The sequence below is a fragment of the Gorilla gorilla genome, chromosome 19 (assembly GCF_029281585.2).
Source record: "Gorilla gorilla gorilla isolate KB3781 chromosome 19, NHGRI_mGorGor1-v2.1_pri, whole genome shotgun sequence".
NCBI lineage: Eukaryota > Metazoa > Chordata > Mammalia > Primates > Hominidae > Gorilla > Gorilla gorilla.
The window spans coordinates 45874794-45897778 of record NC_073243.2 but is presented as its reverse complement, the minus strand read 5'-3'; the positions used below and the strand labels follow the sequence as shown (position 1 = coordinate 45897778).

The window sequence follows — 22985 nt, the reverse complement described above, 5'->3', positions numbered from 1 at the left end:
TCACAGCAATTTCACAAATGAGGAAGTTGTGAGTTATAGGAATTCTGCTAACAAACCTTCTACTATTAATACTAACCTCTGAGCTGCCTCTTTCCTAACTACAGTAAATCCTCATTTATTTTGCTTAAAGTCACCATTTCCAAGAACCTACTGGTGATGCTTTAGGTGGATGCAAAGGTAATTGCAGTTTAGTAGCAAAGACCGCAATTACTTTTGCACCAATCTACTATCAGTGACTTCAAGCGAAATAACACCCCCAATTTTACCATAGGCTAATTGATATAAATAAAGAGTTCAATTTTTACAGCCTATTTCTGATCACAAAAGCATTACCAAACTTCTAAAGACCAAAACACTTCTAATATTAAACACTGAAATAAATGAGAGCTATACATACATACATTTACAAAAGATGAATAAAACAAGATAATTACTGGAGCTTCTCCTGGCAGCTCAGGGTACAAGGCAGGAACCAGGCCTGGATGGGACACCATCCATCACAGGGCACACTCACACACACCAACACTCACCCCAACTGGGACCATTTAGACACACCAGTGCACCTAACATGCACATCTTTGGGATATGAGAGGAAACTGGATTACCCAGAGAAAACCCCCACAAACGTGGGGACAACATGCAAACTCTGCACAGACAGAAACTCCACACAGACAGCAGCCCCAGCTGGAAATCAGTTTTTTTTCTCATCATCGTTATAACAAGACAATGTTGAATGAAATGACATTATTCAAGAACCTGCTGTATCTTTTTCCTAACAATTCCATTTGGGAGGGGAGAGAGGCTCATCATGTTTCCCCATAGCAAGGCTAATCCCATAATTACTCTCAGTTTCTTTGCTTTGCTTTCCTCCTGACACCCCTTAGGCTTTGGCTCTTTCTTTGAGGTCCAGGAAGACACAAAATATAGAATAGAGAATGTTCCACACGCAGTATGAGAATGAAGTATGACGTCTTCTGCCTTCACTTTTCATCATGCATGGATGCTCATATTAAAACTCTATAACCTTGTGACAACCAGTTTATTTGCTGTGGTAGGAATGGGGTAGATAGAGAATCTACATAATTCTGGGACTGGTACACCTAACACCTATCTAGTGTTGATTAAGCCAAAATACAGGTATACTGAATAGGTTTAGGTATATTTTAGCACTTAGCACTATGTCACAATACTAAAAAGAAAAATAGGCTTCTGGGTTTTCATGTATATTTTTAGTTTCTTGACTTTGAAAGGTAGCATTTCTGTCACTTTGAATATGCCACAGTTTATATGTTTCTCAAATATTTTTGTTCATTTTAACAAAATATAAAGGCTATCTTAAGGAAACCAATCTCATACTAAATAAAGAAAAAAAGTTTTCTTATGTTTTGCAGACTTTGAATAATGAGATGAGTACAGATGAAGACAATGAATATGCAGAAGAAAAGGATAGCTACATCTGTGCAGTGTGTCTGGACGTTTATTTCAACCCTTATATGTGTTACCCTTGCCATCACATCTTCTGTGAGCCCTGCTTACGGACTCTGGCCAAAGACAATCCTTCAAGCACTCCATGCCCCTTGTGTCGGACAATTATTTCTAGAGTCTTTTTCCAAACAGGTAACAATTCTCTTTCATTAACATGATTGTCTGATTATTCTACCTCTTTGTTATAGTTCTAAAGGTACTTTATAAATTATTTAAAAGTTACTGAAAATCACATATACCATAATTTGTTATTCTCCAGTTTATAAAACAGTACTTACCCAACTCATAAAACTGTTAGAATCATAGATGAGAATAGATCCTCATCTTGAATTCCCTACTGTACACTCAGATCCTTTCTAAAACACTGTAACTAGTAGTTGTTCAGTCTTGGACATTTCTAGTGTTAAGGAAGTTCCATTTGAAGCAGTGCTGTTGATTATTTATTCCTCATATCTGCCTTCCACTACCCCTTATTCTTTGGTTCTTGTTATTTCCTTTGGAGTCACAGAGAATAAATCCGTAAATATCTAAGTACAATTATTACATCTTTCCCCCAAACTCAAAATTTTCTCAACCTTCTTAATGTTCTTAAGGTTAAGGTCTTTCTCCTTGAACAGGAAAAAAGTCAAATTGGAGCAAGGATTTGTTGACCTAATTTTCATATAAAGATGTAATATAACACAATATTTAAAATATTAATGAAGAGATAATAATGAATGTGGAACATAGAGAATGACTAAGGGTAGAATGATAGAATTCACTACTGGGTGCTAAATGTTAGGTGGGAAATTTTCTATCTTCACATTCTCCTCTCAGCCATAAAGGAGCCAAATGAGGATCTGAGTATGTACTACATTAATAGTAAAACTGAAGAGAATAAATATATGGTGCATCTTTCTTCCCTCAAGGAAATACAAGGACCCACCTGCTACAGATTTCTCTTAGGGGAAAGGATTTAAAATGATTGCAACAGCTTTTTATTCTGGTAAAAAAAAATGATACTCAATTAGGAGTACCAAATATTGTACTACCAGAAACTAAATGGAATTATTAATATGGACAAATTTTAACTAAATCTTACTTCATAGAAACTCCTAAATATTAATATTTGCTAAGCATACATTGCTTACTATAATGACTCACATATTGTAAAATCTATAACTCCATTTTGACAAAGTGTCAGGTAAAGAAATTTTGTTTTTTGTTTATTTTTGTCTATTTTATATGCCTCTGCCATCAGGCTGCATATTCAGCTGGAGATTGGGACTTCTCAGACTAGTTTATAACCTTTTAACAGTTCACTAAGAAAAGATGAAAATCATATTCAAATTTACTTTGTTTCATCCATATTTCCGTGAATTTATTGAACCATCCTTGCATTTGTTGGATAAATCCCGCTTGGTCATGGTGTATCATCTTGATGTGTTGTTGGATTCCGTTTGCTAGTATTTTATTGAGGATTTTTGCATCTATTTTCATCAGGGCTATTGGCCTGAAAACTTTTTTTTGTTATTGTCTGGTTTTGGTATCAGAGTTATGTTGGCCTTGTGAATGAGTTAGGAAGACTTCCCTCTGCTTCAATTTTTTGGAATGGCTTGAGAAGAATTGGTAACAATTCTTCAAAGATTCAGTAGATTTGGGCAGTGAAGGCCTCCACAGCTGGACTTTTCTATGTTGGAAGATTTTTTTGTTACTAATTCAGTCTCATTACCTGTGATTGGTATTTGGTTTTCTACTTCCTCTTTGTTCAATCTTGGTAGGTTGTATGTGTCTAGGAATTTATACATTTCCTCTAGGTTTTGAAATTTATTTTGTTGTTCATAGTAGTCTTTAATGGTCCTTTGTATTTGGTATGTGTTGTGACATCTTTTTTGTTTCTGATTTTATTTGGGTCTTTTTTTCTTAGTCTAGCTAATAGTTTGTCAATTTGGTTTATCTTTCCAAAAAACCAGCTTTTTGTTTTGTTAATTTTGTTGTTTTCTTAGTCTCAATTTCATTTATTTCTACTCTGGTCTTTATTATTTCTTTCCTTCTAATTTGGGGTTTGGTTTGTTCTTGCTTTTCTGGTTTCTTGAGGTACATCATTAGGTCGTTTATTTGAAATCTTTCTAGTGCTTTGATGTATTTATTGCTATGAACTTGCCTCTTACTACTGCTTTTGCTGTGTCCTGTAGCTTTTGGCATATTATGTTTCTGTTTTCATTTGTTTCACATACTTTTTAAATTTAAATTTCTTTCTTCATACATTTGTCATTCAGGAGCATATTGTTCAATGTCCACATATTTGTATAGTTTCTAATGTTCCTCCTTTTGATGTCCAGTTTTATTCCATTGTGACCAAATAAGCTATTTGACATAACTTCAAGTTTTAAAATTTTGTTATACTTCTTTTGTTCTAACACATGGTCAACCCTAGAGAATGGTCCATGTGCTGATGAAAGGAGTGTGTAATCTACTGCTGTTGGGTGACATGTTCTGTAAATGTCTGCTAAGTCCATTGGGTCTGTGGTGCAGCTTAAATCCAATGTTTGTTAATTTTCTGTCTAGATCTGTGCAATGCTGGGAATGAGTTATTAAAGTCTCCAACTGTTATTGTATTGAGATCTATCTCTCTCTCTCTTTAGATCTAATAATACTTGCTTTTATCTGGGTGTTCCAGTGTTTGGATACATTTTTATAATATTTATAATTATTATATTCTCTTGCTGAACTGATTCCTTTATTGTAATTTTCCAGAAGGAGGAGGAAGAGGGAGAGGAAAAGGAAGGGAAGGGAAGGAATAATAAGAATCCTTAAGTTGCAAACTGTTCACCTTCGTTTGTATTATCTGCCATGACACACCACATGGGTCTCATTTCCAAGGACATTTAGAAAGTTGTGAGTCAATTTTCCCAAGAGTTAATACAATACCACTTCTTTGGGGGGGATTTTTAACCTCTCAGAAAATACGCTGAATCATAGTTATCAGTTCTTAAGTCCTAAGAAAAAGACCAGTATTACTGTAAATGAATATGTTATTTGATAACTTCTTTCATTTTCTTCATCGATATGAATGACACTGACAAGCCCCTTCAACCAAGTGATAGTGTCATAACCATCTTACACTAAAGGGCTATAAATGGGCAGTGGGAAAAGTGGACTTTAATAAAACAGCTATGCATTGCTGCAGAAACCCTTGAGAGAATATCTAACTTGAAATGATTAACTTTTAAACATCTGAAGGATTTTTAAATGCACTGTAGTCATATCAACTCTCTAGCATACATGATGAGCATGAAAATACCTTTTCTCTAACTTGTATGCTGGTTCGTGGGTGTGCAATTGGGAAGGGAGTTAGAGTTGCAGGTTTAATAGATAACTTCAGTTGCCTAGAGTAGTGTATTTTTTACATTTTTCCTTTTGTTGTTAATTGTAAACTTTGTGAATCAGTTTTTCCTTTAAATTTCTTAGGTAAAAATCAACCCAAGGCAGTGATTAAGAAAAATTGAGAAAATTTAATTCAAATCGCTTGAGCCAAAGCTTAAGGCAGTTGAAGTAGGATGGAAACTGAGGAAATGCTACAGGTGATCATTGCGGGATGAAAGTAAGAGGGGATGGTTGATGGAAAGCCTAGTTTACTTCTCAGGTTAGTAACTAGCTCTGCACCAGCCTAAGAGGTTGTTCTCAGATCATGGTTTGCTTTCTATGGCTCAGATATAAAGAGTTTCTACCATTTAAAATGAATACCATCATATATGTTCTCCAGTTGGTCTGTGTGTACTTCAAATGACTATTTCCTTTTTAACTCATTAGTAAGCTTCTGAATGGTTATTTTCATATTTTTAAAATTACCTCAAGTATATAGCAATAGACTCAGGTGGTCAACCCATCACATATAGAATGAAATAGATTATGAAGTTTAAAGTTCTACAAGTGTTTTTCCTTTTCACTATCACTCCTGAGCCCAGATTACACTCTAGCTATTCTGTTGTTACACTCATAACACATTATTCTCCTTTTTTGTCTACCTGTTTATTTCTTTTAGACCACCAGTCCTCAACCTTTTTAGCATCAGGGACCGGTTTTGTGGAGGACAGTTTTCCCAAGGAATTAAGCGGAGGATGGTTTCAGGATGAAACTTTCCACCTCAGATTATTGTGCATTAGTTAGATTTTTTTCTTTTTTTTTTTTCTTTTCCCAAGACGGAGTCTCACTTCTTCGCCCAGGCTGGAGTGCAATGGTGCCATCTCAGCTCACTGCAACCTCCACTTCCCAGGTTCAAGCAATTCTCCTGCCTCAGCCTCCCAAGTAGCTGGGACTACAGGTGCCTGCCACCATGCCCAGCTAATTTTTGTATTTTTAGTAGAGACGGGGTTCCACCATGTTGGCCAGGCTGGTCTTGAACTCCTGACCTCAAGTGATCCACCTGCCTCAACATCCCAAAGTGCTGGGATTACAGGCGCATTAATTAGATTCTTACAAGGAGTGTGCAACCTGTATTCCTTGCATGTGCAGTTCACAATAGGGTTCACTTCCTATGAGAATCTAATGCTGCCACTGATCTGATAGGAGGCAGAGCTCAGGCAGCAATGCTTATTTGCCCGTGGCTCACCTCCTGCTGTGTGGCCCAGTTCCTAACAGGCCATGGACTGCTACCCATTTGTGACCCAGGGTTGGGGACCACTGTTTTAGACTATAGTTGTTTTAAGGTGAGGGACGATGTCCTATTTATCATTATATACTCTATACTACTTGACATAGGAGCTACTCAGTAGATTTATGTTCTATGTGTAGGCATGTCAAAGTTGCACCAAATGTGAACTTGGGGAAGTTGTATTTGCTTGAGTAAAGAAAAAAATGTTGAATCTATTTTTGTCTTCACCGACTTAAAGAGGTCTGAATTGTATGAAATAGTATCAAAATACTACAGTATTCACTTGTCATTTTCTTGCCATTTCACTCAAATTAATTTCAAAATCCTGTTTTCTTTTGCTTTATTCTAGAATTGAACAATTCCACAAAAACTTTCTTTACTAAAGAATATTTGAAAATAAAACAAAGCTTTCAGAAATCCAACTCTGCAAAATGGCCCCTACCAAGCTGCAGAAAAGCATTTCATCTTTTTGGAGGTAAGGAAATCTAATGCCAAAAAAAATGTCTGGTAATTTTGTCTAAGGTCTCTTCTTAAAAGTAACTTCCTCCTGTCTCAGAAATATTAGGGGAAACATATTTCTGTATTAATCAATTTTAAATAAGGATTTTGCTAAGTATCTCCTTGCTGAAAACTACAGATGTACAAATGAAGAAAATGAAGACTATACAATAAGAGCAAATCCGAAGACTCATGACTAAATTGACTTTGCCATGCTATCACTCTTTAGTACATAGATAATGAAAATATGTCTCAAAAGTATCAGATTTTGACAAAGTCATATTTATGGCAGCGGCAGCCCATCTGGAACAGCTGCTACTATGAAGCCAGCTGCAGTCAGGGAGGCACAGCCAGGGCTGCACATTCCACAGAGCTGGCAGGAGCCAGGAACAGGTGGGAGCCCTGCCCCTTTCCAAGTTAGCGGGGTGGGAGCCCTGCCCACCCAGGCAAAGTTGCAGCCGCCCAGCCATGGCTTCAGACCCAGACATCCTTGTACTCTTGGGGACTGGGGAAGCCCCCTTGCCCCTGCAGGCTCAGAAATGCCTACTCCTGCTGCCTGGCCTCTCCATGCTCCTGGCACCCACTCCAATTTCACAGCAAAGTTGAAGCCAAGCCCAGGCACTGTCGCAACCCAGCCAAGTGTGTACACTCTCAGGGCAGTCCTGACATGCCAGCCCCCTGCTGCCTAGGCTCACTCCAAACTCTGGGTGCTGACAAGCATGGGAGGAAGGCTGAGGGGAGCTGAGTGCAGCTCAGCGCAACCTGCATACACCGCTTGGCAAGAATAGCTTGGGCACTGTGGGCACCGTGGATGGCAGGTTGATGGTGGCAGGAGGCAGACAGGCTCCTGGGCAGAAAGGGGACAGGTCGCTGGTAAAGCCCCACCTTCTTCAAACCTGAAGACTGGGGGCTGGGCTGTCAGTTCTGTGGACCAGAGTGAGAACTTACGGTGCTTTTTCCAGGCCTGCCTATGGCCACCCATGAACCAGTCAGCATGCACTTCCTCCCCTCTTTAGCCCATAAAAACCCTGGACTCAGCCAGACTCAGGCAGACAGTGGGACAACCTACCCGACAATACAACCTGTGAGTCTCCTCTCCACTGAGGGCTGTAGAGACAGCGGGACAACCTGCCTGTGAATAGGAGATACCCACTGTGGGTCTCCTGAGAACTGTTCTGCCACTCAATGAAGCTCCTCTCCACCTTGCTTACCCTCCAGTTGTCCGCATACCTCATTCCTCCTGAATGTGGGACAAGAACTCGGGACCTGCTGAGTGGCAGGACTAAAAGAACTGTAACACAATAAGGGCTGAAACACACCCCCGCCCCATGCTCGCCACATTGAGGGTGACAAGACAAGAAGAGCTGCAGCCCTTTGAGGAGCCCAGATGTAGAGATCCCTGAGCCAGGGCTGTGACACCCTCCTTGGGGTTCTGCAGTTCCTGGAGTCTCCAAGCTTCCAGGCACCACTGCATTTACCTCGTCCTGACTCGGGTGCCCACAGCAGAAGCCGCATGAAGTATATCTCATCCAGCCACAGCCACACACACAGCCAACACCTGGAGCTCCCTGCCCCGCCACAGCAGCCAGCATGCCTGGCTGTGCACAGTGGCTGGACCTCACGCTTGCTCAACCACACACCCCTTGCCATTCTGCACCTGGCTTGCACTTGGCAGATGTGGGATCTGAGCCAGTAGTAAGAGCCAAGCACAGCCTGCCAGGCCAAGTGGGTTGAACTAGCCCAGCAGGCACAAGCAGTACTCAGGCAGAAGATGCCGTCAGCTACAGAGGTTTCTGGCTGGTGAAGTGACACCCTAGGGATCCTGTGACAATAGTTAACAAAGGCACCAGTACTCTGTATAAAGATTCCTAATAATGCATTCATTAGCAGAAGCTCTATTTATTTAGTTTTAATATTTTATAGTTGTCCCACAAGTTTAAAACAAATAGAAAGTAACAGAGCCTTGCTGTCAGGGTGTCTTAGAGATGTGCAGTGGTCAGGGAATACCAATTTCTGGCTTTAGGTCTAAGTATCAACATGACTTCAGCGGTATCATAGGATCTCTGTTTTGATCTGTAAAATAGGAATAATTATGTCTTCCCCGCCTAACTAATATGGTAGTAAAGATTAAATGGGCTAATGTGAAAGTACATTGTAAATTATAACTAATTGGACTATAAAAATATAAGGAATGAAGGTAATGCAATATCTAATACCTTTTTCTGCTTTGGGAATTTGTTACTATATGAACATACAATATGGACATAAAATATAATTTCATCTTTTATGAAACCGTAGTTTATCAGAGCATGAACTACTGTGCAGTTTTCATTATTTAACAATTATGACATTATGGGACCTGGTAGAAAAGTCCAGATATGAGGAACTGTGATCTTCAGGGAACAGGAGGAACTTCTGCATAAGACCAACAAAATCAGTACAGCTACTACCTACACCAAAAGGAGGTTGGTCTTCTGCATAAGACCAACAAGATCAGTACAGTACTACCTACACCAAAAGGAGATAGAAGCAGAGCCCCTATGATTGTGGCAAAAGAAAAATTGGTGCATGAAATTGGTACCCTCAAAGAAAGTAACATAAGAATATAACTTTACACAGTAATTTGAATGAAGAAAATAGTTTAAGAACATTATATAAGCACATACTACTTTATAAAGTGGTCAGTAATTGTAAAAATTTAATATCTAGAGATTTGGTATAGATAGGTTTTATTTTTATTTTTTACTCATTTATTTTATTTTTTTGAGACAAAGTCTGGCTCTATCGCCCAGGCTAGAGTGTAGTGGCGCAATCTCAGCTCACTACAACCTCTGCCTCCTGGGTTCAAGCAGTTCTTCTGCCTCAGCCTCCCAAGTAGCTGGGATTACAGGTGCGTGCTACCATGCCAAGCTTTTTAGTAGAGAAGGAGTTTCGTCATGTTGGCCAGGCTGGTCTTGAACAATGAATGACCTCAGGTGATCCACCCGCCTTGGCCTCCCAAAAGTGCTGGGATTATAGGCATAATCCACTGTTCCTGGCCATAGATAGGTGTTAATAGGTCACATTTAGCCCCCAAAATATGAAATCAAATGTAAGAAATCGAGTCTTAAAGGATTTCATACCAAAGAAAAGTAAGTTTATTATTTTAAGAGTGTTCTTCAAAACAGTCCCTTGTATTCTACCTTCTATGCTATACCCAAAGTTCTAAAAGAATGGAGTACCTTCTGGATAACTCCACACTTTTCCTTGTCTTTTTGTATTCTGAGGTAGTACAGAAGCTATAATTTAAAGCAGTTGCTTCTTTGTGATTTCTTCTTGTCTTCCCCATAGGAGTTCCAAATAACTTAATTTTTTAAGTGTGTGTTTATGGAGGAGGTTCAAAGTAGCATTATTACACCACCCAACATAAGAAATATATATATTCTATCAGGAGCTCAGCTGAGCTGGGAAAGAGCTGAGTTATCAGGTGTCTGGAGTAGCTGATTAAAGTATCAAGCCAAAAATGAAGGAGTTAAGCCTTTAATCATTTACTGCAATAGTATAACCAAGAGTCTAAAACCAGAGGAAATGCTGTCTCCTCCTGTTCAATTATCTCATGCAATAGTGCACACTGGTCCAGGGCCACATAGAGCAGGGCAGAAGTAAGGATTCGCTCACTGTTGAGAATGTCCCAAACAAAAGGCTCCAGCAGTTTTTCAGACCCTGAGGTCAGGAGGAGTGGCAAAGAGGAAAGGCTAGGAGTGGGAAAGCAATGGGCACTGAGTCAGAGTGGAGAAAAGTGTTTCCCCCTCCAACCTCCATAAGAAAGCCTTTGTAGAGGCACAGAAGGACCTCTGCCCAAGCCGTCAGGTAGATATAAGTAGTAACAAAGGTGCTGGGAATATGAATATAAATACGTAAAAGTGTATATGCAGCCAGGGGAGCCTGAGAACTTGACTGCAGCTCCCTTCAGAGATTGTAATGCACTGGTTGTACAACAAATCTGGCTTTTTCCCATGAATCCTGCCAGATAAAGCCTTTGTAATGGTCTGTTGAGGCCTGAAAAAAAATCGCACATAGGATTTTAATCAGGAACTGTACTCCTCAATTACCAATATTATTGAAGCACCTTCTGTAGTTCTTCTTTGTTTACCCTGATTCCCCTGAATTTTGTATTTATCATTTCTTTGTATAAGTATACATATGTATACTTAATCATGTTACTTAATTTTGCTTGTCTTTTAACTTTTATAATGGTAGCAATGTATATATTCTGCTTTGCTTTGTCATTCAATATTTTTCTCAAATCCATTTCAGTAAGTGTGGCCACATTCTTTTTACTACTACACTGTAGTCAATTATGTGAAAATGCCCCAACCCAACTTATCCATTCTCTTGTTGATGAACAATTGAGTGGTCCAATTTTTATTATAAGCAGTGTTTCTATAAACACTATTGTGATGTCTCCTGGAACATAAGAGTTACTCTAGAATAAATGCCAGGTAGAAACTGGCTGGGTCATAGGAAAAGCACATCTTTAACTTCATAACCTACCCAAAACCGTTTTCCTAAATGGCTGTGATGATTTATCACCAGCTTTGTCTACCACATTTGGTATTTTCAGTCTTTTAGATTTTACTGATTTGATAGGTAGAAAATGATATCTCATTGGGGTTTTAATTTCCATTACTGTGATTACTGATGGGGGTTGAACATAGCTTTATATGTGTATTGATCATTAAATTTCTTCATCTGTGAAATGCTTTTTTACGATTTTCTGTTGGTTGTATTTTTTTGTTGTTTAAGAGTGTTAAAATATTTTCTAGTGACTTTTTTTCTGTTGGTTATATGAATGGCAGTTATTGTCTCCCAGTCTGTGGGTTCTTTTTACTTTGATATATTTTAATGAATTGTAGTTCTTCAATTTCTTCATCTTTCTGGTGTGTACTTGCTTAAGAAATTCTTCTCTTTCCCCAAGGTCATAAAGATATTTTCTTATGTATTTTTCAAATAATTTTAAAGATCTTTGAAACTGATTTGTGTTAATTTTTTTTTTATTGATTTACTTTCTTTGTTGTAGGTAGAGACCAAGTTTCTTTGGATTTTTTTCCTACCACCATTTGTTGAAAATAATGTATCATTTCCTCACTGATCTACAGTACTAATCTGTCATATTTTAATTTCCACACTTGGGTCTGTTTTGAGGTCTTTGAGTCCATTGGTATAATTTTTTATTACTATAGCAATACCATACTGTTTCAGTCACTAAAAACTTAATAAGTTTTGATATCCCCCCTTCCAATTTGTTTTGCTGCAAGAGTGTCTTGACCATTTTTTGGCTCTTTGCTCTTCCATATAAATTTTTAAATCATCTGGTCAAGCTGCATGTAAAACTATGTTCTACTTGGGAAATGGGGTCCTATTAAATGTATAAATCAATTTGGGGAGTATTGATACCTTAGAGTAAAAGTACTTCTATCAATGTGGTTTATCTCTTCATTTGTTTAGATCTCCTTTGATGTCCTATAATAAAGTTTTATAATGTTTTTATAAATATCTTGCACATCTTTTGGCTAGATTTATTCCCATGTACTTGCTATGTTGTCCTCTTCTCTCCTTTTTTGAAACTTCAGTGCAGAAAAATTGTCCTAGTCACACTTAATTTATGGCATACCATCATCGCTGTTCCACATACTCATTTGTTTTCTTTTTATCCCCATATCCTTCTTTCTACTTCACTCTCATCCCATAGCCAACCATTATATTGGGTTTACTTAATGTGTGTCATTTTGTGTTCTTACAGAATGTATATTGTTTCTGCGCATATATTTTTAATTTATGAAAATGGTCTTATATATTGCATTGTGTTTCTCTTTCACCTAGCACTGCCCTTTAGATCCATCCAAGTGGTTATGCGTACCTCTAATCTGTGACTTCTGATTAATGCTCTACTAAGGTGTGCATTTACCATATTTTGTCTGTCTATTCACTTTCTAGAATACTTCCAACTCTCTGCCACAATAAAAACACTCTAATGAATATCCTACTGTGGACTGTGAATATCTATTTGGTATATAGGCTCCAAAGCAGAATGTCTGGGTCATAGGATATGAGTATGCTTGACTAAATATTGCCAACAGTTCTCCCAAATGACTAGCCTAGACACCTATTATCAGTGTGTAAGTTTGGGAAAAATTAGCACTATGGAAAATGTTGACAGGGAATGAGAATTAGAAACCCTCATTTTAATTTACATTCATCTGATAATAGTTTAAGGTCATTTTAAATATTTATTAGCCTTTCAGATGCCTCTTTTGTAATTACTTTGCTTATTTTACTATGGGGGTTTCTGCCCTTATTGGTTTTATAAAATTTCTTTTATATTCTAGATATTAATTTTTTATTTACTTTAGACATTACAGATTTCTTCTGCCATTTTTATCATCTACATATTTTTTGTCCATGGTATCTTTCATTGTAAGGAATTCTTAACTTTGATATAATTAAATGTTTTTCGCTTTGTGTCTTAAATTTTTATTTAGGTTCTTCCCTATTCCCAGACCACAGAGGTTTTCACTTTGATTTTCTTTTTTTTTTTGAGACAACGTCTCACTCTGTTACCCAGGCTGGAGTGCAGTGGTATGATCTGCAGCCTCAACCTTCCAGTTCAGGCAATTCTCCCACCTCAGACTCCTGAGTAGCTGGGACTACAGGAGCACACCACCATGCCTGGCTGATTTTGTTTTTGTAGACACAGACTCTCACTATGTTGCCTAGGCTGGTCTTGAACTCCTAGCTCAAGCAGTCCTCCTCCCTTGGCCTCCCAAAGTGCTAGGATTACAGGCATGAGCCACCCTGCCAAGCCTCGCTTAGATTTTTTAAATATTTATTTTGTAGTTTTACTTTTTCGGTCTTTATCTAGAATCTTCCCCTTATATTTTGTTACAATGGTTCAACATCTGTCTTTTTTCATATAATAGCCTACTTTTCTGAATATTATACAATCTTGCTGAGATTTTTATATGGTTTCCTATTGTTGTCTAGAAATATATATTTTTTTGCAATCTTTTTTATTTTTTATTATACTTTAAATTTTAGGGTACATGTGCACAATGTGCAGGTTAGTTACATAAGTATACATGCGCCATGCTGGTGTGCTGCACCCATTAACTCATCATTTAGCATTAGGTATATCTCCTAATGCTATCCCTCCACCCTCCCCCCACCCCACAACAGTCCCCAGAGTGTGATGTTCCCCTTTCTGTGTCCATGTGTTCTCATTGTTCAATTCCCACCTATGAGTGAGAACATGCGGTGTTTGGTTTTTTGTCCTTGGCGATAGTTTACTGAGAATGATGATTTCCAGTTTCATCCATGTCCCTACAAAGGACATGAACTCATCTTTTTTATGGCTGCATAGTATTCCATGGTGTATATGTGCCACATTTTCTTAATCCAATCTATCATTGTTGGACATTTGGGTTGGTTCCAAGTCTTTGCTATTGTGAATAGTGCTGCAATAAACATACGTGTGCATGTATCTTTATAGCAGCATGACTTATAGTCCTTTGGGTATATACCCAGTAATGGGATGGCTGGGTCAAATGGTATTTCTAGTTCTAGATCCCTGAGGAATCGCCACACTGACTTCCACAATGGTTGAAATGTATTGATATTGGTATGTTGTTATCATATTTAACAACCTTACGAAATTGTCTTATTAAGTCTAATTATTTATAAGGTTTTTGTGGCTTTCAGTGAAGACAATATTAAATAAGGACAATTTTATATCTTTCAATTTAATGCATATGCTTTTTTCTCTTTGCACTTGCCAGACTTTCTGAGCTAGGACTTCTATTTGATTTTGAACGGAAAAAGTAATCATAGCATCCTGATTTTAAAAGGAATGCTTTTGGCTGGGCGCAGTGGCTCACGCCTGTAATCCCAACACTTTGGGAGGCCGAGGCAGGCGGATCACGAGGTCAGGAGATCGAGACCATCCTGGCTAACACGGTGAAACCCCGTCTCTACTAAAAATACAAAAAAATTAGCCTGGCGTGGTGGCGGGTGCCTGTAGTCCCAGCTACTCAGGAGGCTGAGGCAGGAGAATGGCGTGAATCCGGGAGGCAGAGCTTGCAGTGAGTGGAGATCGCGCCACTGCACTCCAGCCTGAGCAACAAGGCGAGACTCCATCTCAAAAAAAAAAAAAAAAGTAATGCTTTTAATATTTACAAATAGGTATAACTGTTGTTCTGTATTCTTGGTAAGTACCCTTCATCAGGTTTTAAGAATGTTCTCTCATCTGTTCCTAATTTCTAATACCTGTAGTTTTTCTTGAATGGAGTTTAATTTTGTGGATGTTTTTTCAGCATTTCTTGAAATGATCATATGGCTTTACTTCCTCAATTTGTTAATGCACTGAATCATATTAATAGATTGTAATTGATGTTCTAATGTTAGGACATTAGAACACTGCTAGATTTGGTTTGCTAATATTTTGTCTCAGAATTTTACTTATTTATGAGTAAAATTGTATTTATTTTTTATACTGTGTTTTGTCAGTTTCTTCCTAAGTTTATATATCTTTTTGCTGAGAATTTTTTTTGTGTCAAATTTGTTAGCCTTTGTTTATAATATTTTAATCTGTCTTGTATATCTAGTTATGCTCTTTGAATTCTGATTATCTACTCATTTTTCTGTGATGTTGCTGAGTATTTGTCAATTATTCCATTTAAATTACCAAATTTGAGAATTGTCTATTGTATCTTTGTTTTTATACATTCATTTCTGTTCTTTATTAAATCCTTTCTGTTACTGTCTTTGGATTTATTTTGTTATTTTTATACCATATTAAGGTGACTTTCTAAGTCAGTTTGCATCCTTTTTACTTTCTTTGAATTATTACTTAAGGCTATAAATTTCCCTTCATCACTTGTAGTATTTTTTATTCTTCATTTCTAATTAGTTTTTATAATAAATCACACAATCACATACTGGTTGGATCATCTTGATTAAAAATAACAATTGTACAAAATCAGGGTTGTATTGGAAAATTAGCATCTGTGATTTCAAGTTATACCACACTATTTCATATAAGATGCCATCTATGCAACATTAATAGGTTCCCTAAGAAATTTACTTCTCAGCTTGGTTTTCATGGTTGGTAGATGGAAGTAAGGTGGAAAGGGGGATCTTATGGGAAAAAAATAGACATTCCCATAAATGCCTTTGGCTTCACAAAATTAGTGGGGGTTTTTTCACACACACACAAAATTGCGAAGACAAACAGTTATAGATTTTCCAGCCAAAGAAGCTTGTATAAAAGCTTGAACTCAGGCATAAGACTAGCTAATACTTGTCCTTTTCACCCTATGAAGTGTCTTAGATAATCAATAAGTAAGCAGACATGTTTTAAATTTTTTTCTTCTTACAAATACATATTTCATGTATTAATACATAAAATGGGTAATAAGAAAAGGAATGGAAATAATCTAGATAAATGTGAGCTAGCACTTTTTAATCTCTTATCAGATACTAGTTGCACGGATGACTCTGTCAATTGTAATTCCTTTCCCTGAAATACCTACCATTTCCAGGCATTTAATCCTCAGTTTATTTGAACAGTATCCAACTGATATGGTTTCCATCTATGCTATGTTAATTTATTCCCTGAAAAACCATTCATATATATAATTACATGCATATGTATACACACATACATACACAAAGCAGTGTAGCAAAGAGGTTTCACTAAAACATTTTTGCAAAAAGTTCTACATTGTTGAATTTCTTTTCTAAACATACTCAAGTCAAAGGAATTTTTAACAAGAATTAAAAATTCCATGTCTTAATTTTACTCACTGTAACAAAAACATGCAGCTGAAATGTAGGTGTCTGATATATGTTTATGACAATCCATCCATTTTTTCATGAAAGCCTGGAGAATTATTTTATTTGGTCATTAGTTTGCCTGAAGGTGTTAGATTGGTGCTGCAAGTTTAAACATGCTCAGTATAAATCAAAGAACTCCACATGGAAAAGAATGATTATCTCTAATAGAAAACAAAAACAGTACATGCTCACACAGCATGAGTGTGAATATAACCCAGAAATCCACCTTCTCAGAAAGTTGGAGGTAAGTCAGAGAAAATTCAAAATATGCTGTAGACATGGGACTGCCTTGGAGCTGAAAGGTACATTAACCCTTACATTTCCTCTGAAACTGGAACAATTTTGTTCACAAGATAATTTTTTGAAAAGGCCTGCAAATTCTGAACTTGTTCTTTTTAGCAGAATCAGGTTCTATTTTTGTTACACAGTTTACTTATGAGTTTAGAATTTCAGAAGCCTTTTGCTTCTATATTAAGTTTATGACCCAAATGACTTATAATGCAAATTGTACATTTTGTTCAACTATCACCACTTCATAACTTATTTTAAAAATTATGAGCAGTGTTTCATTCTCTCCTTTCCTCCCTCCCTCTTCCTTTACCTCCTTCCCTCTCCCTTTACCTACTCTTTCCCTCTGACTCTTCCTTTTGCACACACACTCACAATTTTTATTCCTTTCATTATTTCACATATATAGAACTTGCTTGTTAATTCCATATGAAATTGGATGTTGGTGGGATATGATGCCTTCATTTTAAAACACTTGCATTTATAAAAGTGCACATGTATCCTTGTGCATTAAAAATTCAATCAGTAACCACAAGACTTCTGAAATTAGCTCAAGAAATAAATTCTTCTGGTGTGAAAGGGTGGTGGCCACATAGTCCTGACCTGGGCCCAGAGCTCACAATTTTAATAATGTGTCCCAAAATAATGCTTTACCTAACTACCCTAAGGAATAAATGACACCAAGTAAAAGTGTTCAAAGCTATAATAAGATGACTGATACTGGATTTTTTTATCCTTTGAGAAGAAAGGGCAGAAAGGAAGTGAAGGAGCTCAGCATAGCTCTTAACTCAAACTGGACTGTTGATATCAATAAATGGTGTCATTTAATTAAAAGAAAAGATTTCAGAAATGTTCAAGTGTTCTAAAGTTTGATCACTGTGTGACTACCTTGTTGGGGCCATGGGCAATGTATGTATTCATTGTGAATCATTCTGCGAAACTGTGGTCAGTCTGGTATAGAATATGAAGATTGAGTATGTAGGCCTTAAGTGAGATGATGGAAAACCTACTCCGTTTCTGCGAGACCTCATGGTAGGTTTAGGTTTATCCTATTCTACAATCATGAAGAGTAGAGTACTCCTGGGGGTGATGGTGGATACTCACTGCTGGGACACAGAGGTGAGCAAGGAGTACAAAGGTATCCTGAGGATGAATCCATGTCAGTGCAATGGCTGCAGGTTATTCTTGATGTTGTGTCATACCTTTTATCGCAAATGATCAAAAATGTTATGAAAAGTTATAGCAGATCTGATCCTATACAACATTTGAGACACAGTAGCAAAAGGTAGCTCAGGGCTGTCCTCTTCTGCTTCAACACTAGAAGAGTAGACATCTCATTTGATCAGCAGCAGCAAAGATGGAAATGGCAGATCAGGAGGCCAGATTAGAGGGATGAATGTGACCTGATTCTGAGTACAATGAGAAAACAACCACAGAACCCTGAGAAAGCAGGGACAGATATAAGTCAAGTATATTATTTCTGGCAACAACAGGAGTGGGAATTTCTGCTTCTGAGTAGGATATAGTAAGTGGTGGCAAGCGATCACTCTCAGTGGCAATAACTGGGGGGAAATTATAAGTTACAAAAATCATATTTACAAATAAATTTGAGATATATGGAATTGAAGACTAGGTGAATTAAAACTCCAGTATGATCAGAGCCCCCTAAGAAAGCTAATATTGCCAGCTCTTTGCTTTACTGGAAGTATTTTCTGAGTCTGAGGATTAGTCTAGCCATGGGCAGAGGACTCTATGAAGGGGAATAGAAATCAGCAGAAGTTTTGATAACCATAGAGACTGACATGTCAGATTGGAAGAGGAGTCCAAACATATAGCCGATTTTCTACATGAGACATTTGCTGAGAGCTTTGGGAGTAAAAAAGGCTTAAAAAGTTGGCTTAAAAAGACAGAATGAAATCTCTTGTAGTCTCAGAGTTTAGGAATCAAGTTATCCTACAGGGAGGGACCTATAACAGATACATAATAAGAATCCTCCTTAAGATATATCTCATATTTTAAACCTATATAGGATGGATGGCTAAAGAGAAACATCCACAACCTCTGAAAAGCACAGCTTTCAGATTAGAAGAGCTAGGGACCGTATAAACTGTTAAGCAAAAAATGCAGAGAACCATGCTGTAGTAGGGAGTCCAGACCTGAAAAACAACACACTAAACACTAAAAATTTTCTGCAGTCCCATTGTGAACTCCGTAGTGCTTTGGAGATAAAGTCCCATTAAAGAAATGAGGCAGCAATAAACACAGTGTAGGTCATGTGTCCTTAAGACGTTTGAAATTAGATTGAGTATAATGAAAGTACAACCTAACTTCAAACCCAACCCTGCTTATTAATTGTTAGATTGAGGGGATGAGTCTCTCACTCTATCTGCCTGACAAAAGAAGGGTCCAGTCCTCTCTGGAGGGAAATATCAACTTCAGTCTCCATGGATCTTTCATACAATAAAAAATTATGATATATGCAAAAGGTTAGGAAAATGTGACCAATAATCAAAAAAGAAAGTAGAAAATAGAAACACATCTCCTCTTTGATCTAGATGTTGGGGTTAGCAGACTTTAAAATATCCATTAGGAAAAAAGTGTTAATGAAAATAGAGAAAAAGAATAGATAAAAAGGTAAAAAACTGCCAATAGAAAATAGAAGCTATAAAAAAAGAATAAAACAGTCTGGGACTACAAAGTGCAATAGCTGAATTAAGAACATATGATATGGGTTTAACAGCAGACTATGTGGGATATAATCTGTTGAATATGTGTAATTGGGGACCCTGAAGGAACAAGAAGGGAATAGAAAAATATATCTGAAGAGCTAATTGTCAAGAATTTTCCAAAACTGAAGACAGACATCAGTACATATTGATACATCTCAGCATAGCCTGATTAGGATAAATAGAAAGAAAACCATATCTAGAGACATCATCTAGAGCAGCCAAACTGCTGAAACCCAGATATAGAGAAAAAAATCTTAAAAACATCTAGAAAAAAAAGTTACCTTCCAAGAAGCAAGGATGACTGACTTGAACAGGAACACCACAGGACCAAATGGTGGAATAACATCTTTAATGTGCTCATGGAACATTAAACATGCTATTTAATGGCTTACTGCTAACCAAGAATTCTTTATCCAGCAAAAATATCCTTAAAAAATGAAGGTGAAATAAAGACATTTCAGGTATCCAGTAGACCTACACTACAAGAAAAACTAAAGGTAGCTCTTTAGGGCAAAAGGATCCTAGCTGGAAGCACAGAACTTTAGCAAGGAGGAACACCAGAAAGGATAATTATATGGGTAAATATGAATAAATGTTATTTGTTTATAACAATAATATCTGGTGAGTTTAAACACAGAAAATGGAATATATGACAGTTATTGCAAAAATGGTGAAAGTGGCAAATGGAGTTAAAATGTAAGATTCTTACATTGTTTGTGATAAAAATACTAATTTAGAGTATACAATCACAAATAAAAGTTGCATACTCACTGGAGTAGACTACTCAAGGAAAAATTAATAAATGTATAAAAAGCTAATAAGGACACTACCTCTCTGGACTTCCTCCCAAAAACCCATAATCCCAGTTGACTCATGGGGAATGTATAATGACTCTAATAATAATGTATTAATATTGGCTAACTAGTTGTGGCATGTACTACATTAATGTAATATATTAAGGGAAATTGAGTGTGAAGTATACAGGAACTCTGTACTATCTTTGTAACTTTTCCGTGAATATAAAATTATTCTAAAATGAAACATTTATCAAAAACAAACAGCTAATAGAGAGTGGAATAATATAAAAATATTTGGTTGATCCACAAGAAAGCAAAAAAAGAAATACAAAAGAATAAATATCAGATACAACAAATAAAAAATGTAAACATTAAAAATTCATACTAAAATAGATTGGCAGATGGGTTAAGAAAAACAAGAACCAATTATATGTTGTTTATAAGAGATGGCATTTAAATATAAAGGCACAGAAAGGTTGGAAGTATAGAAAATTATGTATATGTAAACAGTAATCAAAAGAAAGCAGCTGTGGCTATGTTAATGTAAAAAATTAGACTTCAAGTGAACAGGAATTATTGGAGAAAAAAGGAACATTTGATGGTAATAAAAGAGGCAATTCCATAGGAAAACATAAAACCATAAATTTGTATGCAACTTAAAGTTTCAAAATATATAAAACAAAGGTTGATAGAATTAAAACAAGAAATAGAAATAAATCTACTATCACACTTGGAGATTTCAACACATCTATCTCAGGAACTGCTAGAAAAAAAGAAAAACACACACAATGATGGTGTACAGGATCCTTCACCTGTGAAAAATAGTGGCTAATCTGAAAGTTTGGGGCTTGTGTTATTAGCAGCAGTCTCTGTGTTCAAAGTCAGTGCTTTGGAGTGGAATTGCCTATTCTTTTCCTCTTCACTTCTACTTCCTGTACTGTAGCACAGTGGTTGCCTTTCACTTTCTGAACCCAGGAAAGGCCTCTTTTAGCCAATTCACTGTTCTCATTCTCTTCTGCTTGTTACAGGTTAAATAATAGTAACCTGTCATACATTTCTGAATTCTACTTCATCTATGCAGCTGAGTTGATTGAATAAATGGACTGAGACTTCCAGTCTGTAGGCTTAGTTCTGTGTCTTTATTTATATGGATCCCAAGATGAAGAGTGGAGAAGGGAACAAGAAGCCCCTCCTTCTTCATGCCAGTTTACCAATAAGCCTTGTGTTTGGGGGATTACTAGTGATTGCCTATATTAATAAAATCAGTGTTTTGTTTCTCATTTGGCTAGTGATCCATTCATCAGAATCTAGATAATGCAATTTGCAAGGTGTAACTTAAAAATGTATAGCCCCCTAAAGGGCTTCTAGCCCACCTCATCGTAGAGAATTATCCACCTGAGTTTATGCACCTCCAACACTCTTCTAATTTAGGAAAGCAATGAGAGCTTTGAAATCGGGGATCCCATACTGCCCAACTCCAGGAAGCACCTTTGGCTTAGTTATATATGAAGGGTGCCCTCTGGAGCTCCGCAGTGCACAGCAGAAGTGTCAGTATATGGCACTCTATGTCTTATCCTCTTTCCTGATAAATGGTTTCTACTTAGTTTTGGCTTCTTGATCCTGAGGAATGCCTCTCCACTGGGAAAGATAACTATCCATAGGGGTATTTCTTGGTCTCTTGGCATAACTTTATCAGGAAATACCATAATAACCCCAACACTGATATAAGAGAAAAATAATGGAGAGATACCCAGTAACTAAAATATATTTAAAATGTATTAATTAAAGATGGATTGAAGAGATGCAGTCTATAGTCTAAGCAGTTTCTTAGTGAACTTTTCCACAATGTTCAGATCTAAATGATTTGAAAGCTACGATTTATCTTTAAAGGCTGGGCCACTTCCAATCAACCACACTCATAGCACCTGTCATGACAGATGCAAAAAGGAACACATTATAAACAATTTGCTATTCTTCATGTAAGTTAAGGATTGGATAATTATCTAATATAACTCACATTACTGACCAAAACCTACTATTATGCCTGAGCCATTATTCTGAATACATGTAAATCTTACAAATTTATTTTAGATCCAAAAAAATCCTTAAATTTGGAAGGAATTTTTGTTCTGATTTTTTATGTGTGTGAAGTACAATTATATTGGCAGTTAAAATATTTTTCAAAATGACATAAAATAACCATCTTCTAGGAAATTACAGTTTGCAATCATTGATCTTTTTTTTTTAGGGAAAGTAAAATTTGAATTTATCAGATTAATTTCAAATCAATCAAATGAGCATTTAGTTTGATGATACTAATAAAGAGGTAAAGAACTCCAGGAGAGATAACCATCAGCATTCATAATCTTAATCTAAAATTTCAGGAATTGGGCTTCCCAAAATAGAGCAACTACAAAATAAGACCATTATTATGAAACAGAACTTTTCATCTTATCTTGGAAAATTCCAAGGTCCTCAACTCACATTGGCAGACGGAAAAAAAATATTCATGACATGAGAGAAGATAAGAGCTAAGGTTTGGTTTGGTTTTTTTGAAACAAAAACAATTCCGGCTACTAGTTTCTATTCTTCTTTTTTTCTTTTTCTTTTTTTTTTTTTTCCTGAGAGAGTTTTGCTATTGTCACCCAGGCTGTAGTACAGTAGCACAATCGGCTCACTGCAACC

At 36.8% G+C, this 22985-nt stretch overlaps 1 protein-coding gene across 4 annotated transcripts in view; it reads left to right on the top strand.

Moving 5' to 3' along the window:
- Positions 1–22985, top strand: part of RNF180 (ring finger protein 180) — a 216147-nt gene that overhangs the window by 167045 nt on the left and 26117 nt on the right. For 2 of the 4 annotated variants that reach the window (XM_019012934.3, XM_063700731.1), the window contains exons 6-7: positions 1392–1617; positions 6468–6593. In XM_019012934.3, the coding sequence (XP_018868479.2) occupies positions 1392–1617; positions 6468–6593 (352 nt within the window). Of the gene's footprint in view, positions 1–1373; positions 1618–4935; positions 5111–6467; positions 6594–22985 lie in introns of those variants that run through there. The other 2 variants (XM_055366839.2, XM_063700732.1) reach the window with 2 other exon arrangements.